At 46.1% G+C, this 23,968-nt stretch overlaps 1 protein-coding gene and 1 long non-coding RNA gene across 2 annotated transcripts in view; one reads left to right on the top strand and one right to left on the bottom strand.

Annotated features, from left to right (window-relative positions):
- Window positions 1–1,530: 1,530 nt before the first annotated feature.
- FOXF1 (forkhead box F1) lies at window positions 1,531–11,716 on the bottom strand. The gene is made up of 2 exons (XM_081015935.1): window positions 10,109–11,716; window positions 1,531–3,156 (listed from the first exon to the last, which is right to left on the bottom strand). Exons 1-2 carry the CDS (start codon window positions 11,193–11,195, stop codon window positions 2,999–3,001), a joined length of 1,245 nt encoding a protein of 414 aa, XP_080872061.1. The 5' UTR covers window positions 11,196–11,716; the 3' UTR covers window positions 1,531–2,998.
- Window positions 11,717–13,296: 1,580 nt separating this feature from the next.
- LOC308482329 overlaps window positions 13,297–23,968 on the top strand; it is a 28,309-nt gene continuing 17,637 nt past the window's right edge. The window contains exon 1 of the long non-coding RNA XR_013989222.1: window positions 13,297–13,615. This is a non-coding gene — a long non-coding RNA (uncharacterized lncRNA). The remainder of the gene's footprint in view (window positions 13,616–23,968) is intronic.

The raw sequence follows: 23,968 nt of genomic DNA, 5'->3' as shown, positions 1-23,968 counted from the left end.
GGACTTTGGGCGTTCAAATTTCAGCGCCACCCTGTATGATGCCAAAAAATGGTATTCGTCCCTGTACCCTCGCCTCTCTCCTTCCATTCGAAGTCATTGTTACAGCACCCTCTCAGCTTGGTGTGTATATTGCACTTAATACTGCAATCCTATACACACATATCTGGGAGTAGGTCTCAGTAAACACAGCGGAGCTTGCTTCTAAGCAAACACGCCTAGGTCTGCATTGTCAGTAAAGTTGAAAACAATGAGTCAAATCAGTCATGCCTTAAGTCCCATCAAGTTCAACAGGAACTAAGTTCAGATCACTTGGTCCGCATCCAACCCAATTTTTTTAAAAAATCAAGTATTTGTTTGTTTTTTAATTAAAGATTTTCTTGATTTACAAAAGTGTGTGGAATGTCTCTCTCTCGTATTTTTTCCCCATGTAACATTTTTACAAATCAGTTTCATTTGTTGAGACATTAGGAAGAAAAGGGGGAAATTATTTGTAAAGTGTATTGTTTAAACTTTAGAGGATTATTTTTTAAAAGATTATTGTTTAAAGGATACTTTTCAAGCATCATGAGGCCTGTGAAAACCTTGAACAGAACACTGGAAAGAAGAGCCATGCTTAACACCTCTAACTGCACAGCTGGGTAAAATATTATTTGCATGTTTTTTTCTTTCTTTCTAGCTCCAATAAACACCTAAGGTTGCATCTGACTAAGTCATACGCAGAGGAGACCCACTGAAAGTGATTGTGTTAAGTCCATTGGGTTAAATGTATTTGTTTGAGCATAACTAACTTGGATGCAGACCTTAGAGACTGACTTTTCAAAAGCAGAAGCTTCAAGGAAAGACCTGAAACTTCTGTAAGAAGTGCAGGAGCCCTCACCTGAAGCAATTGGCTCTTTTCTTTCCATGGTACACAGAGAGGGAAAGAAGACATGCTATAAAGGTAACACTTTATAGCCAAATGAGGATTTAAACCCATGTCTCCCTAGTCCTAGTCTGACACTCTAACCACTACACCAAACTTCATTTTAAATCTCTGTAACCCAACCTTGAGATCTTGTGGTGAAGCATGTGTAAGAAATCAAAATAAATAATAAAAATATATTTATTATTGCCCTTACTGTTTAGAATTGCATTTTTTTTTATTTGCTCACTGAGTGGCTTATATCTATTAAAAAATTGGCTAGATGCAGGAATCTTTTTTAATACCTCAAAATCTGTCACACTCTGCACATGCTTTCTTGATCTGAAACAATCCAGTCCAGAATTCTCCCACTTGTATCTACCCTGAAAGCAAACTCCCCACGCTGGAGCCTGGCACAATCATTCTGAAAATAGAAAGGTAAAAGGGTAATTTTTTTCTCGCTGTCTTCCCTACACACGGAGATCCAAATGTACAGCTGGGATCATTTGGTGCCCCTCAACGACAAGAAACATCCTAAGTTGGGGACCTAATCTTCTCTGAGTTTTATTCTCAGTATGCCACTACACAGATGTCTATGCCACACGATGATTTATTTATGGGTTATACAATTTGTGAAGGCTGTGTATGAATACCATACATTTTTTTTTATTTGCATTCCATTTTTTTTAAAAGGACAAACGTACACAAAAGCAGGGGGTCTAAAACCCCTTCCACTGTCATTACACTTTTATACAGTGCAGAATGAAACTTAAAATAGGTGTGCCACCGAACTGTACAGTCAGGCAAAAGGGGGGAGGGGGAGGAAATGACAAAAGCGTCCTTCATATTTATATTTTTATATATATAATATATAATTATATATAAAACATAGAGAAAATTGCTTTGCCATGCTGCTGCTTTTGACATTAACGATGGTTATTTCACACAGTCCCTACGGCAAATATTGCCAACACATTAACCACTTTAATACTGATTGACCAAGGCTGCTGTTGTGTTTTATTAAAATGTTGAATAAATAAAAGCGTGAGCCTTGTTAATCGTTTCCATTTTTAACCTTTATTTCTCAAAGTGCTTTTTCTTTGTAATTTGGTACTTTACTATTTAAAATAGGCTTGGGTACGGTCAAAAAGAAGTGGGGTGATTTCTACAGGATCGTGTGATTGAGCACCCAACATCCTCAGTTCTACTGTTGCATTTTCTGTGTGTTTGTGTGTGTGTGTGTCTGATCCTGCTTTTCAAATCCCCACCAACACCTGAAGGTAGAGAAGGCTTTGGAAACTCAACGCACAATTACGATCTAGGAAAGAAGATATGGGAAGAGCACCATCTCAGCACTCACTCAGATGTCTGGAGAGTCTGCCATTGCCCTGAACCAGAGGTCAAATATACAATGAGCCATATGTATATTTCATGCTCAGTCCCTAAAATATAAGAAGAGAGGTTACAACTGGAAGCCAATTCTGGTTGCTGAATGAAGGACCCAGTGATGGACACCACATGAAAATGACTGCCGTTCACCATCGCTGTCTGCATTATTTGTGCTGCTTTCCTTTGTACAGCAGATCCCTGACCCTCAAATTTTAGAATCCATTTTCATTAATGATCATTTAAAATTGTGGAGAATTTGGGGGTAGGATATATTTTTAAAAAGCAGAGTTCATTTGAATTCTATTCCTTTTTTTAAGCGGAAGTGGGGAGGAAACCACACAGACTGAAAAGTGGTTTTTGGAATTTTTACCAGATAACTGTTCTGAATGTACTGAGACCCAAGATGAAAGGACAATTGAGTACTTAGTGTTTTGGCATTGTGCTTCACCTTCCCCTACAAAAAAAAAAAAAGCACACACAACGCATCTTTGCTCCTCTTCAAGGCTTCCTTGAGAACAGCGTGTTCCTCTCTGTAGATGTTTTGAATATTCATATACCTCATGAGCAACTATCAGTCTAGCTTCTGGGGAGGTTCTTTGGCTCCTAAAGGGGCTTGTAGAAGGAAGTTCCACAGTTCTATACAGTTTTCACTTGGATCTTTGGGGATTGGCTGCCCCTCCAAGAAAGCTCGGCTCCCCAGCCCTACTGTCACATCACGCAAGGTTTGATGTCTTGGTATGTAACTTGCTGATGGTAGTAAGAGCCGCTACCTCCTGAATGCATGGAAGATGACGCCATGGCGTTGATGGAGAACACAAATTCTTTCCGGTCACACATGCTTGGAGACTGAGAATGGTACCGGATTCCTGAAAGAAAAGCAGAGAGCAGATTTAAGTGACTGGGAAGAAGACACGACACAGAGAGGAGGGGAAAAATATGTCACCCTGGAGATATGAAACTGAAGAATTAGAACCTAGATTATACTTTGCTTCAGCATGAATAGAAACTGTGGTCTGTCTCCAGACCTACTCAGAGGAAACTCACTGGAATTCATTAAGAGGATAGGTCCATTCATGTCAAAGGCTCTACTCTGAGTAGAACTTAGTTGGTGACATCCCGGTGGTCTTGCGTTCCACTACAGGTGTCAATCAACAAAGCTTGAGTGACTATGTTGATAACAAGTTCATTCCTTTAGGGTTATTCTGCATACATGTTAAGCTTTAAGGGTTACCCCTCTGTTGGTCGATTACAGCATTGGCTTTTACAGTAGGAACAGGAGTTACCCAAGCCATTTTACTACCTGTGGCAAAGGACAAGACCATGGGTAGGCAAACTAAGGCCCGGGAGCCAGATCCGGCCCAATCGCCTTCTAAATCTGGCCTGGCCAGGAATCAGCATGTTTTTACATGAGTAGAATGTGTGCTTTTATTTAAAATGCATCTCTGGGTTATTTGTAGGGCATAGGAATTTCATTCATCCCCCCCCCCCAAAAAAAATAGGCCGGCCCCCCACAAGGTCTGAGGGACAGTGGACCGCCCCCCTGCTGAAAAAGTTTGCTGACCCCTGGACAAGACTGCATTCACCACGCTGTGCACAAAATCTGACTAGGCTGGTGGTTAAATCCTACCTCAGCACTGGCAATGGAGCAGAGTCCTCATCTTCAACCTAGCGCCGTAAGTTAGCTTAGGGGCTCCAGGGCAGACCACATATCCACATATCCTAGCCACTTTCCGCCCCCCAGAATTTGCTGCTGAGACTTTTTCTTTTTAGTCAAGAGAGCAAAGGCAGCTGCTTCATTCTGCCTCATTGAAGGAATACATAAGGAACACAGGAAGCCTTCTTCTCCTGAGTCAGACCATTGGTTCATCTTGCTCAGTACTTGCCACTATCTGGCAGTGGCAGTGGTTTTGGGCAGGAGTCTCTCAGCCCAAAGAAGTCCAGCTCTGAGGCATAGATCTGCCTCACATAGATCATGTCTGAGCTTCAGTTTTTTACATTTCCAACACAAAAGGGACATCATGTAAGAAAAATGGGATAGAATTCTCTCCCCTTCCTTCCTTCCTTCCTTCCTTCCTTCCTTCCTTCCTTTCTTTCTTTCCGTCTGTCTTTCCTCTTTTTCTTTTCTTTTTTTGCTTTCCTCCCCTTTTCCTTTTTTCCTTCTTTCCTTCTCTTTTCCTTTACAGAACAGATTTTATAAGCATTTATTTTACTCTAGTGTACTATAAAAGGATACTTTGTATTGGGTACGAACTTTTGTATACCTTTGGTCAAGGATCAATAAATATCTATATTAACAGAAGACTGGAGAGCTACTGCCAGGTATGGTCAAGGATAATAAATGGGTAACAGAACCTGTGCAGCTTGCTATCCTCCACATACTGGGACTTACCAGGTACTTCACAACCTCTATGTTGTGTTTTAGTTGCAAGCAGGGAGCAAAACCTGAAGATTTACTGAGCTTTCATTAGGCTGAAATTAACTTGGGGCAGGGGGAGGCAGAGTGGAGAGAGGATGACGACTTCAGTAGGCCTGAGCTACGTAAGCCAGTGGTCTGACTCAGTAGAAGGGCAGATTCCAATGTGGCTGAGTTCCACTTCTGGCATGCATGGGTGGAATTTTTGAACACATCTCCCCTTCATCCCTTGAACAGTAGAACCTCATGCCATATCACAAATTGCTTCTGAAACTCTGTAGTAGTAGTTACAGCAACCTGCAAAGGCAACCTGCCATACAGAAGCCTAGGGTGCTTCTCTTGGAGAAACACAATTCCACAGACTTGTTGCTTGTCTACAACTGGTTACACAATTCAAGTCTGGAGCCTCACCTTCTTCCAACTCAGTTTATGGTGACAATAGGCACCAGTCCACAAGATCTCCCCCTGGGAGGGACTTCATCAACCCCTTGGAATCTGTTAGACCCAACTAGGTGATGTTATGGACTCTGAACTCTGCTGTTCTTAATCAGAGGAAATTCCCACTTGATTGGAATGGGAATTTTGCCCATTCGCAAATAGCAGGATGGGATGGGACAGTCTGTTTCCTGGCTGGCCAAGGAAGGAGGACTGAGGGTTGGACTTTTTTTTTCTTTTTTCTTTTTGGTGCTTGTGTGTATAGATTTGGCTTTCTTGATAAAGCTGGAGGACTTGCTTTCATTCAAGCCAGAGGAAAAACAAACCCTGGCTTTTAATTATTTCTAGGGTTAAATTACTACTGTACTCCAATGGAGACTTGCAATGAACATAAACAAAACCTATCAGGTTGTGGACCACAATCAGACATTTTATTAAAAGCAGATATTAACCTTGCTCCTTCTTCTGAAAAGGAACATAACTTTCTTCTACCCACCCATCCCTTTGCATGGCTGATGCTACAGGATCAGGGCAGGCCTTTGCAGTAACTTGTGGGGGAAATTATCTGTGGATCCACATCTGCTGATAGTATTTAAATATACTTATTTCATTGTAAAATCTAATCAGTCTGGAACATTGGTTCCTAATTAACAAATTTCATAGAACACTTCCTCACACAGTAACTGGATTACTCATATTTAGTGGTTAACAACTTGCAATGGATAGAATTACCATTCCTCTCTCTTTCAGAATTGTAAACCCTTTCCGTTTTTAAAATAACAGCCCTATCTCTACCCATCTATAGAGCAGTTAACAACACCATATACAGACTGCACAATGGACTTATTTAAGTAATTTTTTAAAAACCCACTTTTGAGCCTATATGACAATAGAATAATTTCTTAATTAATTGGTTGTCCTTTTCATGGTGATTTAACCAAGTAAAGAACTGACAAAAATTAGTAGTAGTAGTAGTAGTAGTAGTCATTGCCTTTTTTAAATGTTGTTTTTTGCATGCCTTCTGTGGCCATCCCCTCCCCCCCCCCATTTAAAAAGGGATTATTTGGTTTCCAAACTCATGTGACAGAAGTCAGAATGATATCCAGGATTTATAACTCCCTCATTTGTCCAGAATGTATTTTTTAAAAAATAAAATGCTCCTCGTCCCCTTTATGTTGCTAAAAAAAACCAGCAGGTTAAAGAAACAGTAGGAGACGTGAGTTTTTATATTTTGAAGGTGAGATGATTGCTATAGTGTGTTTTTTAAAAAAAAGTAAACCCCCACCCCTAGGCTGTAAAAAATAAGCTTGAATTTCCTCCCAGCTTTCCATAATTTTTCTCTGTTCATCTCCATTATTTCCCACGCGCCTTTTTGCTCCCTTCTATTGCTACTAGTTATCCTTAACTCTGCCTGATGCCCCGGACCAAACAGAGGTGAGAAGACCTGTCGGGTCAGTAGACCGCTCCATTTGGAGCAAGGAGGAGCGACTGGAGTCGGAGTCAGAACCAGGGAGTCAGAAGACGGTGGCTCGCCGTGATAACGCCTCCCTATCTGATTGCCCAGCTGCTAAAACTAGAGGGGAGCTGTTAAAATACAAAAGATCCTACCCCCAACCGTAAAGAAAAAATCCTCTCTTCTAACAGAAGCAACACCACAGGACCCCACCCGCAAAAAGGCCACAGGGAGGAGGAATTCTTTAAAAGTCTTTGGACTCTGCGCTTTCGCTAGCCGCGGCCTTTCGGCGCATCGGGCTAACTCTTTTTCCGAGCACAACCCTTCCACGTTTGTTTCGGCTATTTTATTTTTTAGGTCTCTGAATGCTTGCACGCTTTTCTTTACTCCCCCCCGCCCAAAAAATAAAAAAATCTTTTGTCTGCTGAAAAGACATTTTCCCTTTTCTTCCCCTACGAATTGGAAAAAGAAAATCAAACTAACGCTTGTCTTCTCGCCTCTTAACACCCCTTATCTTTCCTCTCCAGTGACCAACAGAGACCTTGTCAATTTCCCCTTGCTGGGCTGGTCAGTTTCAAACCATTATTCCCTCCTCTTAGTAAGATCCCTCATCATTCTCATACTATTAAGACTTATTGGGTGAGTGGGGGGTGGATCTCCCCATCCCAATCACCACCGAAAGAGAGTACGTAGTGCATTTTCATGTTTTTTGCAAAATCGAAACTAATCGCGCAGGTCCCTTTTTCTCTTATGGCCTCCGCTGCAAAGATGTCTCGCCCTCCTGGAACGCGAAAGAATCCGGCCAAGGTAAGCAATGTCGAGAATGCAGAGGGGCTGTTCGGAGCTGGGAAGGGGGGTAATTTGGAGAGCAGACAGCGGGGTGGGGGAATAAAATAATAATAAACAAAACCGCCCTAACAAAGCTGGTTGAGGCAAAGAAAGATGTTTTGTCTACAAAGGAGAGTTCAAAAGGGCAACTGAAATTAGGCAGTCAGTAAAATACTGACACAGGATTGACTCCTTTGCAGAGATCAGCTCTGGGAAAGAACGTTTGGGGAGCAATTTTAAGTAGAAGATTGTATAAAGAGAATCAAGAGGTGGAATGTATTGGATGGTGATGATGGTTGTTGTTATTATTATTATTATTATCATCATCATCATTTTTGAAAATCTGTTTCGTTTCATTGGGAGAAATTGACAGCGCAGTCCTATGTGCATTACCTTCCAGGTAAGTGCGTGTAGGAATGCAGCTTTAAGTTCACACTTTGATCACTGGGATATTTTTAAGGGCTTGGTTTTGGCTTGAGCTAGACTAAAATTACTCCTTGTCACCACTGCTGTCGTTAATTGCTGCAGTGGCACTCTGCTCGGTTTTGAATTGATGAGACCGGTCAGTATTAGAAGTGCTAATTCAATAGGATTACTATTAATAATTACAAAAGTCGTTATTGCCTCAAAAGGAGGTGGTGCTAAACCGGGTTAATCAATTGTTGGGGAGAAAAAACAAAACAAGTAGTAACAAGAGTTCTATAGAGTCTTAAAGGTTAACCAATTTTGTCCGCCGTAAGCTTTCTGGGTTGCATCCCACGTCGCCAGATAGCTGCCACAATAAATGGTAATATTTCAGGCGCCACAGGACTCAGTATCGTTCCTGGTGTTGATTTAATAATAATAATAATAATAATAATAATAATAATAATGGGGACGACAAGGAAATTAATTATACCAACATTTTTCTGACTTCACAACAATATTTTCATATATACGTTTAAGGCAATTGGCATTAAGATATATTGGCGCAACTTACTTAATGATGTTAATGCAACTATGAACAGGTTTTCTTTCTGCCACGTTTGAGGCAGGAACTACGGACTATGCTGGGATTAATTCTCTGACCCCCAGAAAATATAACCGAACTTCAACCTTATTTCACAAATCACGCTGTTTCTTGTTTTGAAATATGCTCCTTTCTATGATGTAAAACCGGGTCATGTTTATTAGGGAACCGCAGCGAGGAAATAAAAGTGACGCAATGACAAATCTGTGACGCCCCGTACAATTCCAGGGTTTGCGCACATATATTAACCGAAGCGTAGTTAGGTATTGCTGCAACTGTATTTAGACTACACTCCTATTAAAATCAATGGGAATTTCCCTATTTATTCCATAACTGGATCCCTAAAACGCATTACATCTGTAGGGCACTATATAAGAGCATTTTTTAACTCAATCTGCAATGTGTCTTTAATGGATTTCACTGGCATCAAACCATCAGCATATAATAGAGTTTCTAGTCTTCTACACATACAATCATTGATAAGGCCCATGGAATATTATCCGCAATGTTATTCGGAATAGTATCAATAGGGCCGAAGCAGATTTAATTATTTCTAACGCACCTACTTAATGGGTAGCGGTAAATTTCCCTTAGAGAAGGGGCGCGCGAAGGTGGAGTGGGTAGGAGGGAAACGTCATAAATCCCACAAACTTCAAGTCAACTACTCTGACTAAATGAAGCAAAAAATATAAAAAGGCTCCCACAATATTTATGTACACTGCTTCAAAATACATCATCTTCTCGCATTCTTGAGAACACTGTATTTCTGGGTGCGATTTTCAGAGGGATAAAAAACTTTTGGAGCTGCCCTCTCGCCTTCTCCACAACTGAATTTATTCCTTTTCTCTATGAGCAAAACAACTGGAGGAGGATTTGCAGCTGAAACTGGGTGGTGGTGGGGAATATCCCCCATTTTCTGCCCACGATCCCTATTTTTCTAGCTATACATCCACAATCCTGCTTGCTCCCCATATCCAGCCCTTTGACCCCTGTTAATCGGCCCTCCCTCGCTCCAATACCCTCTGATCTCACATAACTCTTACGCGCACCCTTACTTCACTTTGGAACAGCCTCTACCTCGCTCCTAAAGCGTAGCTTTCCCCTCACAGCAGAGGGACTGGCTTCTGATGTCCCTGATCCGCTTGGGTTCATCACTTACCTGGATAACTTATCACCTAACCATACAATCAGGATTTCCCCACATTTTCAAAGCGTACCAGCATTCGTTTAACAGGAAATGGGGTCGAATTGTTTCCAGGCTTATTGGGGGGGGGGGTTATTTTTGGTCAGGTGTCACATATTTTAGCCTACATATCCGGAGCTAAAAGTGAACACGGAACTTGGTTGTTACGGATCCTTAAGAAACCTGTTGTTCCGTTGCTTGTAACTGGGTGCTCAGAGGTCCGTTCACCGGCACCCACTCTGCATTTGAGATTTCCTCTGGCCGCCTGCTTTTCTCCCTTTAGCTTTACAGTTCCTGGCTTCGGCTGTTGCCATAACCCCGAACAAAACCTTTAGCCTCTTGTTCTGCGCTAAGCGCTCCCCAAATTCTGGGCATGTTTCCTTCCCTGTTCCAGTTTACGTGCGGCCTGATCGCCGCGCTCTCTCGCGATCTCCAGCCCCCCCCCCCCCCCCCGCGCGCGTGCAGGGGCGCCCATCCCCACACCAGCCCGGCCTTACCTTGTAGTTCTGCCGTGTTGTGACTGTTTTGGTGCAAGTAAGGTTGCTCCAGGGAGTGCGTGGACAAGCCCGACGAGAGCGGGTTCCCTGCCGGATTGCAAGGCGACAGAGGCTGCTGTTTGATGTAGGAAGCTCCGCTGTTCAAACCCGGCGCTGCGGAGGGCGCCCAAGCGGACGGCGCCGTGCTGGAATAGACGGAGTGGGGCTCCATCACGCCACCTCCGGGGAGCAGGGGCGAGGCGGGCACCGAGCCGTCGTGGTGACCGTAGTCCCCTCCGGCGGAGCCTCCTCCACCTCCACCTCCACAGCTCCCCATATAGGAATGGTGCGCTCCGTTGGAGGACAAGTGGGGTACGGAGTGGCCAGCCAGTCCCATGCCGTCGACGTTCATCATGCCCAGGGCGCCGCCGTCTAGGGGGAGGCTGTTGGGCGGGCAAGAAGGCCCCTGGAAGCCGTAGCTGTCCGGGAGGTGGTTGAAATTCAAGTTCATCATGCTGTACATGGGCTTGAGGGCCTGACATTTCCGCCTGAAGCCGCGGGGCCTCCGTCGGAAGGAGCCTTCTTCGAACATGAACTCGCTGGCCGGGTCGATGGTCCAGTAGTGGCCCTTGCCCGGCCGGCCCAGCCCTTTGGGCAGCTTGATGAAGCATTCGTTGAGCGAGAGGTTGTGGCGCACCGAGTTCTTCCAGCCCTGGTACGAGCCGCGGAAGAACGGGAAACGGCTCTGCAGGAACTGGTAGATCTCGCTCAGCGTCAGGCGCTTGGACGGCGAGCTCTGGATGGCCATGACAATCAAGGCGATGTAGGAGTAAGGCGGCTTCTCCGGCCGTCGGATGCCCGCGTTGGACTTCTTCGCTTTGGTGCCGCCGCTGCCTCCTCCTCCGCTGCCGCCTCCGCCGCTGCTGCTACTGCTGGGGGTCGAGGAGGTGGTGGACGACGCCGATTCCATGACTGCTCCCAGCTGCTGCTGCTGCTGCTGCTGCTGCTGCGCCTTGTCGGAGGCTGTCGACATCGGAAAAGCCTCGGCCTCGGCAGGAGGAGGAGGAGGGGGTCGAGAGGAAGGAGCGCGCAGCAGTCCTGCGGTCATCGACGGCTCCCGTTCGCCGCCCCCTCCCTAAAGGACTGGCTCCTGGGCGGAACAGGGAGGGGGGGGGTCTGAGCTCCCCCGTCCCGCTCCCAGGTCTTTCTCTCTCGTGCGCCCTTGCTTTTCCTCCAGAGAGCTGAGTAAAAGCGCTGCAAGCCGGAATGCAGAAGAAACGGAGCCGATCCCAGTCGCCTTCTCTTTCAGTCCAAGCTAAGCTGCGGGCTCCTGTCCCTGACTAACGGGGAGTGGAGGTGGGGAGACAGAGCCAAGGCCGCGGGAAAGGGAAGAGGGGGGGACAGCTGTCCGCTGGACCCCCGGACGCGAAGCAAAGCCTCCTCTACCTGGAAAAGGCGCGTCTCCAAACCCGCCGCCACCCGCCCCTCTTCCGCACGATCCAAGCCAGCAGAGAGGCTGTGTCCGAGCCTTCTGCTCCTAATCCGGCGTTCCAAGCGGGAAAAGACTTCCTCCTCCTCCTCCTTTTTCCCCTCCTCCTCTTCGCCCTTCCCCCTTGCCCCGTTTCTCAGGCTTCGCGGGAGGCGCGGGCTTTCTCCCCCCCACCCTCCCCACCCCCTGCCTGACCAGCGTTTCCTCCCAGCTCTCCCCCACCCGCCACCCCACCCGGCCTCCCAGGCTTCTGCCAGCGAGGAGTTGCTGCTGCTGCTACTGCTACTGCTGCTTCTCAGCCCGGTGAGTCGCGGGTTCTGCCCCCAACCGGAGCGGTTGCCTTTAACTTTTATCTCAAGTCAGCGGGCGCCTGGCGGCTCTTGACAGCACGACGTAAGAGGCAGGAGGAGTCCCCGCCTCCCCTTCCCTCCCCGGCCCGCCAGGCAAGTTGCTCCCCCTCCCTCCCTCCCTCCTCCTCCCCTCCTTCTTCCTAGTCTCTTTTCCGCGTCTTAGCTCAACATTGGTGGGCGCTGTAAGGGGCTTCGCTCCAACCAAACGGAGGGTTTCAATGCTGCCACCATCACCCCTCTGCCGATCCCACCTTGTCCTGATGCAGAAGAAGGATCTCCCCCCCCCACAAATTTCTAGCCTCCACCCGAACCCGTATAATTCCTTCACACGCACACACGTGTTCACCACCTCCTCACTGGAGGACAGGGGGTTTCAATTGACCCTATGGGTTCACCCCTTCCTCATCACCCCAAACCCTAAATCTATGGTGGGAAAATAATTGGAGTAATCTGTTTTGGGTATGCCGAGGGGATCCTAAATCCATTTACTTTACTTCGTTTGTGTGTGTGTGCGTATTTTAGGCCGGGATCCTTAGGCCGTCCCTCCTTTGGGAACGATCGGCGGGACTTGCTCCCGAGGTGTACACCTCACTCGGGTCCGTCCACCTAAGTAGTCCTGAGCGCACTGGAGCGCGTTGTGTTTAAATCGACGGGTGCTACTTGGGCTTGAAGACTATCTGGGCGTTCCGTACATGATTCTGGATTAACTAGCTGCTAAATCGCTTCCCAAACTCTATTTCTCCGACGCCCACATATAAACATCTCAACGTTCCTCCGCTCTTTTTGGTTTCAACTGCTCTTACTTCTCCATCCAAAGAAAATCTTTCTCTGTGTCCAGAGACTACTTTCTGCTTGTCCATTTCCAAACGTGTTGAAAGGCCACTTAGATCCTAACCTTCCGCTATTTTCGTACACACACCCTCCCCCGCCTCATTTCTTTGCTACGCAAAACCAGTTGGTAATACTCGCGAGGAAGCGATTTCCCTGTGGCCTTGATTTTGCGGACAAAAAAAAGAAAGAAATTAAGAAGTCTGTGCGCGCGCGCAGAGGAATAAACACAAACATCCCTCCCTAACAGCGAGACGTTTGCTAGAAATTGACCAGTTAATTGAACGCATTAAAAAAAAGGACCAGCAGTTTTGTTTATACACAAATGAGACACACCAAAAATTAAAGTGATTCCCGGATCCCCCCTGCCACCAAGGGGATCTCTCTTGAAAGGCGGTAGGTTTGGAACTCACCCACTTTTAAAAATCAAGTTTCTGATTTCTTTGCGAGATAGACGCAGACAAGGGGCAGGATGTTTATACAGCGCAACGTAAACAAGTTCCCGGGCCTTTTTTAATAAAATGAAAACGTCCGGAGTTTCTTCCAGTGGCCCACAGCTTATATTGCTGATTGTTTAGGGCTTTTCTTCCACCCACCCCATACATTCCCATCCCAAATATTTTCTTCTGCAAAAAACAAAAACCGTACTGGACGCGTTGGTTATTACTTGATTCTACAGATTCTCAAAGACACTCGCACAAAACGTGCTTCCTAAAAGCGTCCCAAAAAAACATCCCCAACCCACATTTAGAGAAGGGTGGGTGTCCATCGTCCCCTCCCTATCATTTTTTTTTTACTTTTTTTTTAAACTCTCCGGAGAATCTTTTCATCCGCTTCCCAGCCTGCCACTCACTCATCAAGGTAAGTCACTTCCAGATTTTGTCACCCTCTTTTCCAGGCGCGCGTGGTAAATTTAGCGCAATTAAGCTGTTAAAGGGGTCTAAGTGTGGGTGAGATTGGAGGTGAGGGGGGGCAGTTTAGCTTTCGCACTTAATCGCTGGAGTGGGGTGATGTGTGGAGAGGGGGGGGGAACAGATCTGCTGTTTCTTTATTCAAAAGATGGTGAGGGCCTAGAGAAGCATTTGTTGTTTCAAAACATTATTTAAAATACACTTATAATGCTCCTTATGGAGAGAGAATTCCTGGCTGGTGTTGGGGCACGCACCCCATTCACTTCCCTCTGTTACCCCGTTTCCTTTTAAAATGCTTTTTTAAAACAAAATATTGTTGTCCCTTTTTCAAAAGAAAACTTGAGATCCCAATCTAAGATCCTTCTGGGAAGGGCGAATTGCAAGCAGACGTTAGCAGCCTATGGGGCGCCTCACACATCTGTGAGACCCAAGGAGAGCAATTTCACTTCAGAAACAGTTTCTATCCTGTTTTCACTCCCTGATAAAAGAAGACGTAGGGTGGCAAGCTTTGTGTGGTGTGTGAAGGAGAAGTTAAGAAAAAAATCCAGTCTTCGCAATTGCAACAGAAATGACTCCTGCCTGGGACACACAAGCACGGATATCTCCAGATACAACGTGGGGGGTGGAAGGAAGAGGGAATGGTACATTTATGTCCCACCCAAGTCTCTTTGCAACTAGAAGACAGAACGTGATCACCAAAGTTCACCAGCAAATTTTCCTTTCGTGAACCTTATTGAAATGAATTGAGATGGTGGTGAAGGACAGCCAGTCTCATCAAAAGGTTTAATGCTGGTTTAATGCTGCAATCCTAAAGGCACTGACAACAAACTAGTGCTTCCATCGAATTCCAGAGGTCTATAGATAAATTGTTTTGGGGGTTTTAGGATAGGGTTTAGGATAGGATGTGTTATAAAGAGGTGGATTATCGAGGGAGCCGATTGGATAGGAAAGGGATCGAGGAAAAATCGGTGCCCCTGCTTGCCTGTCGACCGCATTGTCTCAGAAACCAACGCAATGTGCAATACAATAAAATAGATTTTTTTAAAAAGAAAACCACACTGTAGAGATAAACTCAAAGGAAAAACACTGACTTCTTCTTGTCTGCGATGAGATCGCGCTGGCTTCTCCTCAGCTGCCTTGAGGATCCCCATGGCTAAGAGTGCGGTGCGCTTTTGCGCATTTATAGGGGGAAATGTTCGCACAGCGGTGAAAGGGGAAAGGACCGTGATTCAAATCAGGACTTTTATAAAAAGCTGTCAAAACAGACGTTTCCCCAGTTATCTTAAAAGACCCACAGACTGAACCCTGTTTGTTTGTTTGTTTGTTTGTTTGTTTGTTTTAGCCAGCGAAAGTCAATCTGCAGAGCAATCCTATGCAAGTTTACCTGGGAATAAACCCCGCTGAATACCGAGGCGGGGCCTTCAATAATAAGCAGGCACAGGTCTGCGCTGTTGGCACTGTACGCTTTTAGGGGCAGAGGCCTGCCGGCGTCTTTGCCTTATATTTCATGTCTGAGTATAAACGGAGGGCATGGAATTCACAGCAAAGCCAAACACGACAATCATAATAAATAATTACTGTTTTAAAAACAGCATGGAATCCACTATGTGAAAACAACCTACGTTGAACGTAGGGCCACGTTGAAAATCTATTTGGAAAGTTAGTCGTGACTAAGAAAAGCCCCACTGATTTCTGTGGGAACTGACCTAAGTCCGGATTCAAATCTATGTGTTTTCCCCTATCAGAAAACAGCACATATATTCACACACCCTTCCTTTTTGTAGCCTAGAGTTCCTTTCGCTCTTGCCCTGCAGACAAATCTCTGTTTTTATTCGCTTGGGCTATAATTAAAGTTTCCTCTTCCATTCTTCCACCGGCTCAGCAACCGGCTGGGTTCCCTGTAATATCGCATTCCTAAATGCAGTCACTCGGTAGGGGGATCGGGACCTTGACTCCACCCGAACAATGAAGGCTTCTCTGCCCTTTTACCCTGAAGGCAGTCCCCCTCCCACGGCTTTTTCCGGGGTCAATGTGCTTAAAGGGCACAAGGAACTGAGCTGAAATAGTGCACATGTGTGTGTGTAGTGCATATATATATATATATATATATATATATAAAATAGTGCATATAAAGAGAGATCTATAGATATATATGCTTCCTCGTAACCGCAAGACGTCATTGTAAGAAGGAACTCCGCTTTGAGGTTGTCAGAGTGGAAATAATGGGGGGACAACAAATCTAGGCATATTTATTTGGCAGGGGCAACCCCCCCCCATAGAAAATCAACGGGGCTTACTCCGAAATTTAAAACAACAGCAATGTTTATGGTCCAGTGTTAGGCCGCCTGCGATGCCATCTTTAATACGCTTCATTTAAAGGAAAAACACCCGCCTCGCCCACAAAAAAACACCTCATCCTTTTTTTCCAAACACGAGTGAGCACGATCCGACCACAGCTGAGCATCGGGAGAGTTCAAATGCGTTTTTACAACTCTCTCCTCATTGAAACCATTGTAACGTCGACGTACTCCTCTGGTGCTGGGCCCTGTGTTGTTCTGAATGGAGAGGGAAATCTCTAGTCTTCTGGGACAGCAACCCCACCACCACCCTCCGCCAAAAACAGACACACACCCTGTCCTTTATTTAGAAGTGGGTCCTATTGATCTAAGTGGAATATGCTTCCAAGGAAGTATCCTTTGAATAATCACTCAAAGCCCCTTAAACTCCATCATCCAAGTTGGAAGTTGGCACCCTTGGTTTCAGTGCAATTTACTTCCAGGGAAGCGTGCTTAGAATAACCATCCCGGACTTCAACACGTCAGGAGACACGAAGCCTCTCTCCAGGTGGCTGCAGGCTGCAAAGAGATAGCTCAATCCGTCACCCCAGAGAAGCTGCAACACTTGACTCTAAACTCTTTTTTTGTAGTCCTTGTTTATTTCGATGGTACAAAAACCAGGCCGATTCTTAACCACACCGAGTTGGAACTAAAATGCAGTTGCTTTAAGTGGATCTTGTAAAATCTTAACTTGGCCGAGAAGGGCAGGAGAACTTAAGATACCTTTTGGATTGGAAACTCTGCGGGGCAGGCGCCCAACTCTTGTTTTTTTATATCCTGTTTTTCACACAGTCTAGGCAGCAATCCTAAGCACACTTCCTAAAAAAGCATTCAGACAGACTTGCTTCTGAGTAGACAGCACGATGAAAAGTGTCTGTGTGTGTGTGTGTGTGTGTGTGTGTGTACACCCTCTTCCAAGGTAGAATGGATTAACCCTGTTAGAAAAGTGTTGAGAAAAGGTGCTGGTATTTTATGGACTAGATTTTCCATGCCTTGAGATGTGTTATTTGTTTTAAAATCCTATTTGAGAACATCAATCTCCTGCCTCAAGAGTTGTCCCCAAATGCGCTCTTAAATTCAAGGGCCTTGCTTTTCCTCACAGTGATACAGAGGATGGTACCGGGTGTACCATTCACCGAGGGTGTCCGGCGCTGTTTACAGAACGAAACCGGCTGAAACCCAAATACTCCGGCTCCACTCCTAGAGGTTCGAATCCGGAGCGGTGCGCTTTTCCTCCTGAGCCAGACCAACGGCCACCCTCCTCATTTATTACAGCTTGCTGTCCTAAGGGCGCTCCTTGGAGAGGAAGCCCCATGGAAATCAATGGGACCTGCTTCTTAGCAAGCGGGCCTGTTTCAGACCGTCTCCTGGAGCCTAGGGAGAGATAGGAGGGTCACGAATGTAGGTGAAAACGCATAGATGTACACTTTCCTTTATTTTTCCAGATGTAGGGGAAGTAACCAGCTGGAGCAATTTTATTTTTGTATATTTATCCGTCGGCGCGGGATGTCTGCAAGATCTGCAGTGGCGCTTTTTCAAAAGAGATCTTCTAGCTCGCTGGAATGGATTTGCAAAAAGATCGATTCGAGGAGGGAGGAGAAAGCGGCAAAATTTCTATATATATACACAGAGAGAAATATACGTTTATCTATTGATAAACGTATGGCCCAAATGTTTGCAAGCGCTGTTCCTCGCTCCGCGATATTTTTTTTTTTTCCTAAAAAGAATCTAAGAATTATTTCCCCACCCCGCCTCCTCCTTTTCCCCCTGCAGGTATTTTTACTAGCTAATTGCTTAAGTGAAGGAGTCTTTGCTAGAAAGAAGACGTTGGGAGCGGGGAGGCGGAGGGTGGGGAGTGTAATCCGAGGCTGGAAATGTATCTGGCTAGTATTGTCAAAAGCAGATTTTGCAGGCAAAGGAAGGACGCGAGGGGGGTTGCTTCTTTGGAAAGGGGCCCGCATGTTTATCAAAGGTCAGACCACCCACGGGGAGGACGGAGTCAGACGCGCGTCCGCACTCGCTCCGGCCTCTCTGCCCTGGTTTTCATTAACACCAGGGAGCTGGTCCAGAACGAAAAAGACGCCTCCTCCCCCCCCAACCCACCCCCTCAGTCTCCTCCTGGGTCCCTCTACTTACTCGTCCGTCCCCGTCCCCCAACCCTCGCAAAGCGATCCCATAACCGTTTACACAAGGCCAAGGGAGGTGAATGGCACGATCCGGCTTGACCAGTTTGCTTCATCTGGAGATTACGCGAGAGACAGAAATAAAATCATATATATGGTAACATGTTCCAACTTCAAGGTGTTGACAAGGAATTGCAGTCGAGCGAGGGGAGGTGGAAGGGAGCTGGATAGATTTTTGGCAGAGCTCTCCAGAAACGCAGCATCAAGCTTTCCAACGTGGGCAGAGGAGGAGGAGGGACCTTCTCACCACCTTCCTCGGTTGTTATGATCATCCCCTCTCTGTGGTTTTACCCCGGCTTCATGAATAACTGCCTGGAAGAGTGAGAACTGTCTGCATGTTCTAAATCCATCCTTGCAGGTTCTCCCTCTTGCAATTCACTTTAGGTAATCCGGAGTAACCACCGCTGCTTGTTGCCACACTTTTTATTTATTTTTATTTCATTTAGATATCACCTTTGCCTGCAAGGAGCTCAAGGCGGTGTACGTTGTTCTCCCTTCCCCTTTTTATTCTCACAGCACCCCTGTGTGGTAGGTTAGTCTGGCCCAGAGCTTCATGGCTGAGTGAGGATTTCAACCATGGTCTTCAAGGTCCTATTCCAACACTCTTAACTTTCACACCAGTATATGAATATTATGTAAGCCTGCTGGACCAGTGCACACGTTGAAACCAGTTTCAGACCTACTCAGCTATCATTCAGCTGTGAGGAACATGGAAAGCTACTTCATACCGAGTCAGACTTTTGGTCTGTCTGAACTCTGTACTGCCTACACTGACCAGCTGCAGCTCTGCAGGAATTCAAACATGGGTCTCCTTCAGCCCTGCCTGGGGATTGAACCTGGGACCTTCTGCATGCAAAGCAGTTGCTCTACCACTGAGCCAAGTCCCTCCCCTCCCTCCAAGAGAGGGCAGCTGTTCCAGGATTATTTAGATGCAGCTCTCACTGATTTCAATGGAACCTGCTTCTGGGTAAATGTGCCTAGTTTAACGAAAAGGTCTGGGATAGAGCCGACTACTCTGAAAGAAACTAAGGCAAAGGATGTCCTCTTTACTGTGCATTCATGATTATTGGTGCTCGTGATGGTATCAGGGCTGCTATACATGACCCCCAGATGCTTTGGGATGGGCACACTGCTTCATTTCCATATATCTCCCATAACTCCCTGCTGAATTCCTGGAACTCTTCATACCACAATTTTCACAGTTTGTTTTTTCTCCCCCATGCTTATTTTGCACTATTGTGCGGCAGTGCCCCTCTAGAGTGCAATAATGCTGCAACACTGGGGACACATTGCAGCACAACTCACAACGCAGAATGATGTGAGGGTCATCTAGTTCCCCGGGGGTCATCTAGTCCAACCCCTGCAATGCAGGCATCTCAGCGTGTTGCAGAATGCACCCACAACAGAACACCAGTCTAGAGGGTCCTCATGTCCAACCTCCAAAACACAGCATTTTGCTAGCAGCAGTGGGGAAATTATTCTATCAATGATTTTAAGCCAGGTTCAGAGGCTGTGTACCTCTGAATACCAGTTGCTGTGGAGCAGTAAGAAAAGTCTATTACAGTGGTACCTCCGGTTAAGAACTTAATTTGTTCTGGAGGTCTGTTTCTTAACCTGAAACCGTTCTTAACCTGAAGCACCACTTTAGCTAATGGGGCCTCCCGCTGCCGCCACGCCACTGCTGCGCAATTTCTTTTCTCATCCTGAAGCAAAGTTCTTATCCCGAGGTACTATTTCTGGGTTAGCAGAGTCTGTAACCTGAAGCGTCTGTAACCTGAAGCGTATGTAACCCGAGGTACCACTGTACTTGTGGGCTTTTCTGAGGAATTTACTGTCGGATGTGTTGGGCTTGCCCTGAAGGCTGATGTGTCCGCTTGGGAAGGTGTAGATAGAAGAACCTCCAAGCTTCCAAAACTGTCCTTTAACTTGCACTGATTTTCCCTTAAGTGCTAGAGTGATACTTAGAAGAATTGCTGACCTCATTTTCTACTTCCATCTTCATCCTCACCTTGTTGGAGGAGACATCTTTCTATGTCTCTCCTGCCGACACAAGCATGTTTCAAGGCACCTCCACCTGACTTAGACAGAACCAATATATTTCTTACTAAGGATGTATTTCCTGCAATAAACATAGCTTTCTTGTTTTCCTAAACTCAGATCCTCAGTGTGTTTATATACAGGGTAGTGTGTGGTCCCAACCAAGGAAGGATTTCAGTACATACTTCAAGGTTCTGCTGATACAACTCCAAATGACACCAACTAGCTAGGGGTTTCCTAAACTTGGGTTGCCAGCTGTTTTTGGACTACAACTCCTATCATTCCTAGCTTGCAGGACCAGTGGTCAGGGATGATAGGAGTTGTAGTCCAAAAACAGCTGGAGACCCAAGTTTGGGAAACCCTGATCTAGCTGGCCTCTGCTGGAAGCAGGATGCTGGGCCACTGGTCTCATTCCAAAGAGCTCCACATGAAATGATAGAGAGGAAAGGGACCTAGTCCAACCCTCTGCTCACTGCAGGACCTACAATGCAGGATATGATGGCACATCAGTGTGCACTTGTAGGAGGACACTTTACCCCAGATGTAATCTCACTGAGATTTAAATATGGAAAAAAGAAGCCTAATTTTATTATTGGAAGTACATGTCGGACAGGGAAGATCCTACTTCCAGCAAAGTAAAAAATCCATACCTGCATCTTCATTTCTGCAAGAGAGAGATAAAGGGGGGAAAGGTGTCCTCTCCCCAAGTGGGATGAAGGAAGAGGAGGAGGAGGAAGTGAGGTCAGCAACCCTGAGAGTTTCAGACTAACACTTGGAGAAGGGTCAGTGCAGGTTAGGTCAGAAGGACAGTCTAGGAAGCTTAGATGCTTCTCTCTCTATCGACTTTCTCCCCATGCAAACCCACCAGCCTTAATAGAAGCTGAGTTGTATGCATCCCAGAACTTCATCCAACAGATGGCCCTGGCCCACAGTGCTTCACAGTAGGCCATAGCTCAGTTGGCAGAGCATCTACTGTACATGCAGAAGGTGCCAGGTTCAATCCCTGGTAGGACTGGCAGACCAGCCTACCTGAGACCCAGGAGAAGCCACTGCCAGTCCGTGTAGGCAATACTGAGCCAGACTGACCAGTAACTCTGTGGGGGGAAAGTCAGCTCCCAATATTCGTATTCATGGCTCTCTCTGTTCCCACAACAGTCCCTGTAGTGAAAGTTGTTACCCTGTAATTTTCCCAAAGCCGTCTTATTTGTAATGGAATCTCCCATATGCAACTCAGGCCTTCCTTGAGCCTGTATCTCTTTGTAGACCACAATAGAGAGTGCATTTTGTTGTGGTTTTTTCCTCTGATGAATGTGGAAGAAACTTCGATATCAGCACAGATCAATATAGGCAGCAAAACTTGATGATGAAAAATTGTCATTACTTTTGCAGGGCCTTTTGTTGTTGTAAATTCGTACTCTGCCCATTGATTTCATCTATATCTAATACCTGTATTACATGTTTTATCCCGTTAGCCCCTGCAGAATGAGTGAACTGTTTGTGAGAGCTTAAGCTTTGTCTGTGTAGGTTAATAAAAATCACAGTGTCTTGTGGCACTCTAAAGACTAATAAATTTATTATGATATGTCTAGTGCCTAGTATTGTCCCTAACCCTAACATAGGTGAGGAAACAGGGTGGGCAGCAAGTTAACAGTGGAATTAAGCAACTATGAAATGCAGTAATTACAATACATTACTATTCGATTATTTAATTGCTTCTGTACATTATTTAAAACAACATTTCTGAATTACTTTTCATCATATGAGATTCCAGGGTGATGTGCAGCGTAGAAGGACAATTCAACAGGATACAAAACAAGTGAAATAAAAACAGCACATCAGAGCTTAAATGTAGGCAAAATAAACACAACACCCACGATTGATTTATAAGGGGCAACATCTTAGCATTGGCAAGGCAGGAACCCCTTGTCTCTATTCATGCCCAAACAGACAAAGCCAAATGTGTGTTTCTGCATGCACATCACTGGAAAGGGGAAAGGAGAGCGTCTTTCTTACGAAATCACCCATTCCCCCCCCCCCCAAAAAAATCACCTCCCTTCTGCCCCTCTTACATCCAATTTATTCTCCTTTCTTTCTCATCTCTCTTTACCGGCCCCCCCCCCCGGTATTTATATCCCTGATTATGGGGTTATCATAACTGGAATGCTTTGCAGAGTTGCTGGCGGCGTCCCAAATCTCTGTTCCATTCAAAGGCAAAAGACAAGAGACGAGGAGAGGGGGAGGGAGGGAGGAATTGCGACAGAAGTGGAGAATTGGAAGGGGCTGGGGAGAAGTTCCTCTGAAACACTTCTCCAAAAAGTGTCCCCCCACCCACGCAATCTGCGTGTGTGGCCCACGCTGCTTTATCTAGTTCCAGCTCCCGAGGCTTAGCCTGGAATCTTGCTCTGGGGAGGGGTGAGGGTCGTCCTGCCAGCAGCCCCTTCCAGAGCGTGTAAAACGGATCCACCGCCAACGTGGATCTTGGAAGATCTCTCTCAGTTGGTGGTGGTGGAGGGAGGTGGGGGGGGTCAGATTTCTAGGATCTCACTGGACGGGATGAAAACACGCGACCCACCAGCCCTATCAAAGCTGCAATCCTTGCGGGTGGGGAGGGAACCACTCAGTTTCCTGGGAGGAAGCCCCATTGAACTTGTTGAAGGACGCAGGAGCGTATGAAACTGCCTTAGTTAGGCCATCTAACTCCGTATTGTCGACACTGACTGGCAGCGAGTCTTTCCAGAGCTTCAGGAACAAGGCATTCCCGGCCCCGCCTGCAGATGCTGGGATTGAACCCGGAGCTTTCCCCGTACAAAACACGTACTGTTCCACAGACGGAGTTACCGCCCTTACTTACGAATAGATACGGCTAGGATCGCTCTGTAAGCCGATCAAGTTCAGGGCCGCTAAGAATATGGAAATAAAGTTAGCACACGCTTATTGGGGAGTACGCCTTGAGTTCAAGGGAGCTTACTTCTGAGTAAACCTGCATAAAATAGGGGTTTGCCTGTCAATCGCCTTAGCTCCTGCTCCCCTCCCCTCCCCGCCTCTCCTCCCTCTCCGCCCAAATCCTTGGACAGAGCTGGAAATAAGACCCAACAGATTACTTAAGTGATGGTTCGTGTGTCAGGCGCTGTACAGACAAAAATAAACAAGAGAGGCTGTCGCGGGTCTAACAGTCACTAAACGGCCTCCTGCAGCCAGCACAAATCTCTCTCCGGGAAGTGACAGCCCATGAAAAGTTTTGAGCGGGGTTTGAGCGAGATTTTGTGTATGCAATGACCGATTAATCCGTCCGTAGTTTAGCAGCGCGTTAGAGGATGAGATCTTACATTAGATGCCACCAGTTTGAGTCTTGCTGAGGGAAGAGATCGGTTCTTTTCAGACCAGCATAGAAGAACACGAGTTTCACTGCGGGAAAATCAATCTAGGCAAACAGTGGCCGGGTCAGTGGGAATAGAACCGCACACGCATTGCCAAAGACTCAGCTCTTATGGATATAGATTTATTTTAAAAGAATGCAGTGCAGCGAATGGACTCACCTTACCGATTCTATGCTTTATATGCGTGGCAGGCCAACTCTGAGAAGAGAGCTTCGTAGAAAAAGGAATCTGTTTATGTATTGAGCCTCTGGGAATTTCTGAATTGTATTTCACTTGCTGTGACGCCTCTTTGAATGGGGCTCGTGGGCGGAAAAGCGAAGGATATGAATTACTTACTGAAGCTGCAGTTCTATAGACCTGGGATCGAGTC

The sequence above is a fragment of the Podarcis pityusensis genome (assembly GCF_964106645.2).
Source record: "Podarcis pityusensis genome assembly, chromosome: 8".
NCBI classification, from domain to species: domain Eukaryota; kingdom Metazoa; phylum Chordata; class Lepidosauria; order Squamata; family Lacertidae; genus Podarcis; species Podarcis pityusensis.
This window is presented reverse-complemented; position numbering and strand designations above follow the sequence as displayed.